At 40.7% G+C, this 10,476-nt stretch overlaps 1 protein-coding gene across 1 annotated transcript; it reads right to left on the minus strand.

The window, feature by feature from the left end:
* Nucleotides 1-4,947: 4,947 nt before the first annotated feature.
* LOC141477372 (interferon alpha-10-like) lies at nucleotides 4,948-7,051 on the minus strand. Its single transcript, XM_074166525.1, has 2 exons — nucleotides 6,504-7,051; nucleotides 4,948-4,954 (listed from the first exon to the last, which is right to left on the minus strand). The coding sequence occupies exons 1-2, from the start codon at nucleotides 7,049-7,051 to the stop codon at nucleotides 4,948-4,950; spliced, it is 555 nt and encodes a 184-aa protein (XP_074022626.1).
* Nucleotides 7,052-10,476: the final 3,425 nt, after the last annotated feature.

The following is a 10,476-nucleotide window of genomic DNA, read 5'->3' on the forward strand; positions in this document are numbered from 1 at the left end:
GCTCTGGCCTACCAAGATAAGAAACTTGAGGAATACAGCCAACAATAAGAGTTACAGTGAGTAGACATGGTGATAACTGGTGTGCAGGGGGCAGAATTGCTATTTGAAATCTCAATATTTAAGCTCTTTAATGTGGATTTTGACTTCACAAAGGCATTGCCGTGTTTTAGCAGTTATTTTGTAGAGGAGAGTGTTAATTATGTTTAGTTCCATGCTTTCAAAAGCAGATTATATTATTTGCTTAGAAGATTGAATTCTTCATTGCTGGAGGTAACGTGGTTTTAGGATGCTAATTGCAAGCACTTGGGCTGAAGAAGGTTGGTCTTATAAAATGAATCAACCTTGCAGCCTCTTGTGGAAGGAGCTGAGGCAGGACATGAATTTCTCTGTGCTCATCTACTCATCACTTGCCACTTCTTCATTCTCAGCCCCCCCTGAAATTAAAACAAAGAGTTGCCAGTTCGTGTGAGCCATGGATTTCAATTTTAAGTTGTGCAGACAGAACAGGAATTCATCCAGGACACAACTACTGAAGAATCTAAATTGTGTTGGGAAGCAAGGTGGGCTTGGCGGTGCATTACTGCCCTCCAGTTTGCAGAAGGGGCTGTGGCACTGGCAAGCCTTCAGGCTGAGAAAGAAGGTTGTCCTTGCTTTTCCTGTCAGAGTTTGCTCCTCCAGGAACACTCAGCACTGAAAAAGCCCTTGCACCTTAGCGGGATTTCTTGATGTCAGTAGAAGTGTGGGAAACACTCATACAAATGACTCACCCTTGCCTAGATGTGGATTAGTAGGAAGATTTTTGGATATTAAAAAGCACAGTTACCTTATTGGAAACTATCAAATACAATCTTAGTTGCTTTGTTCACCTTTTTTTTGTTTGTTTGTTTTGCTTTGCATTAAATTTCTGAAGCAAAGTAAATTTATTCTGCCAGTCAAAACCGAGGACTAACACTTTTTTTTAAGATTTATTCCGTATCTTTGTCACCCTCACTTCTCAGTCTCCCCTCTGGTTGCTCCCTGGAAGGATCCAGTCTTCCTCCCCAGCTGGGAGGGGGGGAAACAATTTAAGGCTACCCCTGACAAGGGGCAGGCTGGGTTGGAAGGGGTGAGGACTGGCAGGATGATGGAATCCGTGAGCACTGCCTCCCCAACTGCAGTTCTTGATCCCCTCTCCAGCCACCACTGCAACTTACCTACGGCTGCTCTGAAGGACTTCACAGCTGTCCTTCCTAGCAACAAGGGCTAGTCCTGAATGATTATTTGGAGAGTTATTTCCACAGGTTTTGTCCTGTTTTCCTTTGGATTTTTTCTCTGTTTGGGGTTTGGGGTTATGTTTTGGTTTGGTTTGGGGTTTTTTTTTCCCCAATTTAAAAATGAACTAAAGCCAGAACAGGCCAAACTCATGTAAGAATTGCTTTGGAAAGCTGTAGTTGACTGTGACTTGTGAATAATTTTTTCCAGAGTAAAGTCTGGAATAAGCATTCTTCAGTTCTGCTGTAGCTACTCTGAAGTTTCATGTGTGATACAAGGCGTTTGACCCCAATCCCATAAATCCACTCCAGAAAACAGACTCTGCATAGATGAAACCCTACCATTTTTAGTGCAGTTTCCACAAAAGTGCAGCACAGCACATGTAACAAGGTGCTGCAAGAATAGCCCTGAGAACAGCCACCACAGTGACTGGAGGCTGTGCTGCACAGCACTGGTGTGTGACTCCTATGAGAAAATTTATGAAACTTTTTGACCTACACGCAGTCCCATCTTGGAAGCATTTTGTTTCATCTATGTTAAATTTTCAATGGGAATTTGAGATTTCTTATTCACTATTTTATTAATTTTCATTTGAAAATACTCATAGAATCACAGAATAATAGAATGGTTCGGGTTGGAAGAGATCTTCAAGATCATCGAGTTCCAACCCCCCCTGCCACGGGCAGGGACACCTCCACTAGAGGTTGCTCAAAGACCCATCCAGCCTGGCCTTGAACACCTCCAGGGATAGGGCATCCACAGCTTCCCTGGGCAACCTGTTCCAGTGTCTCACCACCCTCACAGTAAAGAATTTCCTCCTAATATCTAATCTAAATCTCCCCTCTTTCAATGTAAAACCATTAACCCTCGTCCTGTCACTCCACTCCCTGACAAAGAGTCCCTCCCCATCTCTCCTGTAGGCTGCCTTTAGGTACTGGAAGGCTGCTATAAGGTCTCTCCGGAGCCTTCTCTTCTCCAGGCTGAACAACCCCAACTCAGCCTGTCCTCACAGGAGAGGTGCTCCAGCCCTCTGATCATCTTCGTGGCCCTCCTCTGGACCCGCTCCAATAGGTCCATGTCCTTCCTGTGCTGAGGACTCCAGAGTTGGATGCAGTACTCCAGGTGGGGTCTCACCAGAGTGGAGTAGAGGGGCAGAATCACCTCCCTCTACCTGCTGGCCATGCTTCTTTTGATACAGCCCAGGATACGGTTGGCTTTCTGGGCTGGCAGCCTGCATTGCTGGCTCATGTTGAGCTTCTCATACACTAACACCCCCACATCCTTCTCCTCAGGGCTGCTCTCAATCCATTCTCTGCCCAACCTGTATTTGTGCCTGGGATTGCTGTGACCCAGGTGCAGGACCTTGCACTTGGCCTTGCTGAACTCCATGAGGTTCACACAGGCACATCTCTCTCGAGCCTGTCCAGGTCCCTCTGGATGGCATCCCTTCCCTTCAGCACGTTGGCCGCACCACACAGCTTGGTATCATTGGTGAATTTGCTGAGGGTGCACGCAATCCCTCTGTCCATTTCTACAACAAAGATGTTGAACAGCACTGGTCCCAGTACTGACCCCTGAGGAACACCACTTGTCACTGGTTTCCATTTGGACACTGAGCCATTGACCGCAACCCTTTGAGTGCAGGCATCCAGACAGTTCCTGATCCACTGAGTGGTCCATCCATCAAACCCATGCCTTTCCAATTTAGAGACCAGGATGTCATGTGAGACAGTGTCAAATGCTTTGCATAAGTCCAGGTAGATGATGTCTGTTGCTCTCTCCTTATCTACCAGTGCTGTAGCACATTTGTAGGTGGCCACCAAATTTGTCAGGCATGACTTGCCCATAGTAAAGCCATGCTGGCTGTTACCAATCAGATCCTTATTTTCCATGTGTCTTAGCAGCAATTCCAGGAGGATCTGCTCCATGATCTTGCTGGGCACAGTGGTGAGACTGACCAGCCTATAGTTCCCTGAATCTTCCTTTTTTCCCTTTTTGAAAATGGGGGTTATGTTTACCCCTTTCCAGTCAGCAGGAACTTCACCAGACTTCTCAAATACAATGGACAGTGGGTTGGCAACTTCATCTGTCAGCTCCCTCAAGACCCCTCGATGGATTTCATCAGGTCCTATGGACTTGTGGACGTTCAGGTTCCTTAGATGGTCTCAAACCTGATCTTCTCCTACAGTGGCCAGTTCTTCATTCTCATAGTCCCTGTTTTTGCCTTCTGCAACTTGGGTGGTCTGGTTAGAGCCCTTGCCAGTGAAGACTGAGGTGAAAAAATCATTCAGTGCCTCAGCCTTCTCCATATCCTGGGTGACCAGGTCTCCTGTTTCCTTCCAGAGAGGGCCCACATCTTCTGTAGTCCTGCCTTTATCTCTGATATACTTCTAGAAGTTTTTCTTGTTGTCCTATGTTAAAAACTGTATTTTTCTATGTTTTGTTAACTACTAGAAAAACACAAACTGGAAGAGATACCAGAGGGTTTCAGTTAGCCAAGGGCATAATATACAGCTTCTTCTATGATACACCTGACCTGGTAACACAATAGTGATAAAATGCAGATTGCTCCAAAATGTTACAACGGCAAGGAGAAGAGAGAGGATATTCTGACTGTTCAGCTTTCTTCCTTTACCCTAAAGACTCTTTACCTTTCTGTAAAAAGTAAGAAGAAAGGAAAGATATATTGGTTTGCTATTTTCTTTTTATTTGTTCAGCAGCTATATCTGTTCCAGGGTCCCCATCTTTAAATGGGTATTTTAGACATTGCCTCAGTACAAATATTTTCTTTTACCTCACAGCTGGCCAAAAATTAATTGAAATCAAATGCTGGTTTATGAGCTCCTGTCCATCATCTCTGAGACATTCTTCTTTCTTTCAGGAATAGTTCATTTTTCTTTTCATTCCCTTCTGCGACCCCAATAGCAGTTTATTGATAAGCAGCACGCTCATAAAGAGCTGAAACACTTTCTTGCCAAAATACATGTACATTCAACTACAATTCTTACACTTGTCTATAATCTCACTTTGCCCTCTAGTGCCCGTTCTGTTTTTTTTTCTGCACTGCAAAGTACCCCGTTGGCTGAAATACGTCAAAACATATTTTCATTTAGCAGCAAGATTTTTAAGGGTAGTTACGAACTAAAAAGAAAGGTTAATGGTATGAGAGTTTCTGAACAATTAGTGGGCCATGAATTAACATCAATTAACATACTCCCACTGCAGGCAAGTGAGGCAATAAAAACTGGGATCCTTCATGAGGGAGCAGCTGAAAATATTTCATGCTATTTCCAAGTTTCAGTAAAAAATGGGGTCATTTCAATAGCAGTTTATTGCATTGCAGAAGCCACCCAGGATATCAGAACCAGAAAGGGAAGTAGGCTGATTGTCCTTTTATTGTAAAGGCTTGAAGAAGTGCAAAAACCAAACAAGCAGCAGAAATAAGATTTGAAACAGTCTTGCAGGGCATTTCAAGTGCTGCTAGTTAATAAGCCCAAGAAATACACGTTTTCCTGTAACATTTGTGGCAGTGTGTCACCAGGCAGAAAATCAGCACTGATACTTTGCTCTGTTTCGTTTGTCTTTTCTGTTGTTCTGGATCAAGGTGAAGTTGTTATCTGGTTTTTCAGACCTGCTAGCCATGTGTCTCTCGTCACTTCTTTAGCTTGCATCCGTAAGTGGCAGAGAGGACAGTATCTACACCCTGCAAAAGAGACCCGTGTCATAGATATGGTACCTGAGATCTGGTGTACCATTGATATTGTTCTTACCAGGCAATTTTTTGTTCAGATGTACCTTTTTATCACCCCTTTGAATGATACTCTTCTCAATGAGATCAGGGAAAGCTTGAAAGTGGCTCCTCACCTGACGCTTAAACCAACCTCTAGCAATTTCAGCCCTCTGGGACTAACACCATCCTTTCTTGGGAGCCACAACCATGCTCTCTCTCCTTTGCTTCTTTATGCCAGACCCAGAAGCTTGTGCCAAATGTGTATCAGCCTTGGCCACAGAAAATAGCTTTTTTTTTGGAAGTTGTTGGGTTTTTTACCAAATTTTTACCAGTATTAATTAGGTAATAGAGCCTGGATATAAGTCTGTTTCCCCCCTTGCTAACATACAGCAAGCGACTAGGGAAAACACAGCCATTTGAAATGGAGTTACCCAGGGACAATTTCCCAAGGGAAAATCTGGGCTTGATCTCAAAGCCATTAGCGGATTTTTGCCTAGTCCATTGCAAGTAGTTTTAAAGAACTTTATTATATTGCAATTATTACTCAAGGCTGTGTGATTTGGAGGGGAAATTCATTGGAATACCACGGGCTATATGTTTCTGTGGGTCAATTTGTGAGCAAAGGGAAAGAGGCAGAAAATTTCATGCAGCAATAAAACATGGAAGTGAAGTTTGAGATTGCGGTAGCCAGGATGAATACATCCGTGAATAAGCAGGATGTACCACTGGTGGATGTGGCTTTAGGGTACTCTTATGTAGAGAAGTTATTTCACAAATAAGCTTGTGAAAGAAGTTAAACACCGCAGGAAGGGGAAAAAAAAAGCCTTTCCCTCAGATAGTTAGAGGAGGCAAAGACACTTCAATTAAAAGTAACAATGTCCAACTGAGAAGTTATCGGAGAAGCCACAGCTACTGCAAACAATAGCCTACGTAGACAAATCCTTCTAGTTACTTCGCCTCTTTGAACAAAGCAAATGTTAGAATGACTCAAATGTAAAAAAAAATACACTCTTGGAAAAGGGCGTACAAGCTTTGAAAGAATAATGAATGGTCTCAGCCTAAGACAGGACCACTAAAATAAACGTTATGTACTTTATTTTTGATGCAGACTCACTCAGTACAAATCTAGCAATTCCTCTAAGGTGAGGGATGTGGAGTCCATTCAAATATATGATTCTCTATATGTAGGTGAAATAGAGATGGAAAGTAACAGCACATTTTCTCAGCAGAAAAAACCATAGGATGCCACTATTTATCATAAGATTACAATCCCTTCCAATGGAATAACCCTCACTGAAAAGTCATATAGGTTAATTTATAGCTAGTGTAGATGCTTTGCTTACCATGAGAAAAATTTACTTACATCGAGTAATGCATTACATTTGCAAAAATAAACTTCAGCAATGTAATTATTTAAATATGATCAAAATTAACTAGAAGCACTGCTACTAGATAGATCATAGTACAAATAATAAATATTTTTAAAGCTAAGTTATGTCAGGTCAAAATCTTTGTACCTTAGTTGTTAAGCCTCCTTACGACTTTATCAATCAACTGAAGACATCTCCTCATTTCTGCACGGCTGATCTCCCAGGAGCACAGGTTGTGTTCTTTGTCTTTAAGAAAACAGTCTATTTTTTGGAAGTACTTTTTCAGTTTCAGCCTGTTGACTTCTTTATTCCGAAAACAGTGGGTTTGCTTCTTGATTACACATGCCTCCAACTGCTCAATTTGCTGATAAAGTCCATTTTGGAATTGTTCTAGAGCTGTCCCATCCCAAGCAGCTAGAGTCAGATTTTTGCTAAAGATATAGAAGATGTGATGGAAGATTTCTTCAATGGCCATTTTGACAGCTTCTCTCTGTCTGGGTTTTAGAACCTGCTCAGGAAATCGGAAAGACATTTTCTCTCTCAGACATTGCTGAGGAAACTTTTTGCCCATTTTGTCCAAAAGTTGCAGGCTGTTCTCAATCATTTTTCTTTGCTGTAAAGGAAGATGATTACACTGAAGACTGGAGATGGTGGTGGTGCACAACATGAGGCCAATTAGTATCAAGCCAAAATCATTCATGATAAAGATAAGCTCTCACGTTCCTCCTTCCCTGCGTATGAATTCTGAGAGACAGGCTGGAGTGCTTGAAGATCATTTGTGGGCTCCTGTTTCTTCAAAATCTTGAAATTAAATTATTCTGTAGGAGAAGTTTTCTTTCATCATTTTTTGGTTTTTAAGGTTTTCCCCCTTGTGTATGCTTTTGACACCACTTTCATTTTCTGCTTTATGACTTCATTGTCTTTTTTTTGGCAACCTTCTTTTTATTTCAACTGGATATTAGAATGTTATGTATATCTTATATTATCTATCTTAGATTCTCTCTCCCTCAAAAATTCTACAGGAAGTACCATGAGAATTTTAAAGAAGTTGTTTCAGAAATATCCTTAGTTTCTTAATATTTTAGCAGTGGAAGAACACATTGAAATAAAATAACGCTCTCAGTGGTGGGCCAGGGATCTGTTGAATACTACTGTCATCCTGTCTCCTCAGCATGATTTATAATTCCACAATGCAGTTAAGCTTTCTTTACCTATTTTCATTCAGGGAAAATATTTTCTTCCTCCTCACCTTTATTTCTCTTGACCATTTAGACTCAAAGGACAGATGTGCGTGTGCATATGTATATATGTATTAAAAAATGTGTATATGCATTTATACTCCTATGTGTATTTTAATACATACACACTGCTAATTAAATGAGGCCTTGATCTCAATTAGAGACTGTAAGTGCTGTGCGAATACAAATACTTACATGGGAACAGGTTGGATACTTGGACAAAATTAGTAACTGAGCAACAATTATAAATGCCAGTAGAGCACAGGACTGAATTCTGACATTAAATGGGAAGAGAATGAATAGAGAAGACAAAAAATACTCTAAAATTCACCCAGTTGCTTTCCCTAGCTGTATAATAGAGGAGGTTAGGACTATCACAGTACACTGGGAAATCTGGCTCCTGTATTTGATTTTATTTTGATAAAAGCTAGTCTTAATCTATCGTTTTGCTTTCTCCCCAGCCTCCTGTGCAAACAGATGTCATTGCAAAGGCAATTCTCTGCAGGTGATTATGTCTTGATGAAGAGGTCAGATAAACTGTTTTTTTTAGTCTGACACCTGGCTCTGTATGTTTGTTCTGTTGTTGCACCCATTGCTTTGTAGTTGGCTTCATTCCCAGTCTGGTACTCGCTCTGAGCAGATTTATGATACTATTTTGTGCTCAGCACACAGGTATTTGGGAGGCTTAAAAAAGCCATAAATCAAGCTGAGCAGAATTATTCACATGAGCAAACCCTTTGGATGCCCTGATGTTGCTTAAGCAACCTTGGAGAGGACATACTGCCAGTGTGAAGCAAAAATGAATCCTTTATCACCTATGACAGTATAAAACAAAAAGAGTAAGAACAATGAGAGTGGTATATAAAATGCACAACATGGGACCAGGTCTTTTCACTTAGTTGGAATGTTTATTACTTTGGAAAAACTGGCCTGGCCATGGAGATGTATCACTTTTGCAAAATTACAGCTGTAGAAGGTAAACACATAACATACTATAATCATCATGAAATCAATTAAAAAATGTATTTAGTTCAAGAAAAATATTAAATACTGCTACAGCTATTTCCATAAATTTTACACAAACACTTTTTTCCAAACTGTAATCACTATATGAGCTTAGCCTTCTACTGATTTAAACAGGCAAACTTCTTCACACTCATTGTATCTCCCAGACACACAAAAGTTTTTCTTTCCTCTTGCAAAATACTTTTACATGTTTCCCTCTCCGTGAAGAGCTGGAGATGCCATCCTGGGTGTCACAAACATTACAGAGGGTGAAAACAGAAGATGGTCCCTTCCAGATTTCTTACAAAGACAGAGCCGTGCCAGGTGTTTTATTCTCTTATCTGTGTTAACAGATCAGTTGTCCACTCTTACTCACAGAACAGTTACACTTGACTTAGTCCACCAGGTTGGGGGGTAAGGGAGGGGATGGGTTTTTTTGTGGTTTTGGTTTTTGGTTGGTTTGTTGTTTTGTTTGGGTTTTTTTAAATAATAAATTTTTCTTCCTCAGCCACTTTCTTGATTATTTCACTGAGCAAAGCATAACAGTAACATTGCATGATTCAGGATACAGTCTCCCATAATCATCTACCTTTATTGCTTAATTCAGAAACAAACAGTTCATTAAAAGCAATGACCGGAAGAGGGAACTGAGTGATACGAAGCTGCAGCACAGACTGCTGTTTATTTCTCTGCCTGTGGCACAGACCACCCTAACCTAGAATGAGAAGAGGAAATAAGTTTACAAAGCACAGCTGTATTTCCAAGTAGACGTAAAATATCATTATTCTAGAAAGATTATTATCTGATCTTCGATTCCATGCAAGAAAGATATGCCCTTAAAAGGTAATCTAGCTATATATATGTTCATTACAGCAGACTGTAAGACTACAGCTAAACATATGCACAATTTTATGTCTTTCTAACACCCTTAAAATGCCACAAATTGCTTCCCTAATGGAAGTTTTTCATTGTATTTCATAATGCAATAGAGGAATTAAATGAATATTCGCTGTCCCTTATGACATCTCAGGCACCAAGGCAAGTGGTAAGCCTAAATTCAGCCTACATATGCACTTGCAAATGGAGCAGTGCAAGGGAGCATTAACTACCTCATGTTAAATCACTTCGTAGAACCTTACACCAGCTTTCTCAAGTTAAAATAACCAGTTCCTCTCAACATTTCATCTCCTCTGGGTATCAGTTTCTTTTCTCCTTTAACTCATTCAAAACAAACTGATTTTAACAAGTCAACATGCCACAAAGGAGTCAAATAGGTTCAGCTTGTCACTACACCAGACAGTTTCCTCCCCAGCTAGCTTGACACTGCCCATGTTAAACGAAAATAGGTTTTCTCCACTATGCTTTCCATACCAGCTATAACTTGCCAGTTCCCTCTATTATACATCTAAATTATTTTTTGTTACTACTTCTTTTAAGCAAAAACTTCAAATACAGGCAAGATTGGATTCTTTTATTCTAAGATCATGTGCCTGACCAGGTGCAAGCCTCGTGCCGTGATGGACAAAGGCAGGAGCAGCCAACAGTGCCCATGCGCTGGTCAGAATGGGTTAGTGCAGGTTTAATAGTACAGCTAGAACCACTCCACATGGATGGATAAGACTAAGAAATTTATATTGTTCTTTGACTATAAAATGTGCTATAAAGATGAATACCTTATTCAGCTGTAAATGATTAAAAGATTAATTTAGCTCATATACTACAATTTCATTCACAATCAGTATTACAGTCTGCATGGTGTTAAGATCTAAGTAGCCATGTGACCTCCCCATATCAGCACACCGTTTCCTGGCATCCTGTTGACCTGTCCCAATCCAAGTAACTGTTTTATTTTACGTTAATTCACTGAAACCATCTGTTCAAA

The sequence above is a fragment of the Numenius arquata genome, chromosome Z (assembly GCF_964106895.1).
Source record: "Numenius arquata chromosome Z, bNumArq3.hap1.1, whole genome shotgun sequence".
NCBI classification, from domain to species: Eukaryota; Metazoa; Chordata; class Aves; order Charadriiformes; family Scolopacidae; genus Numenius; species Numenius arquata.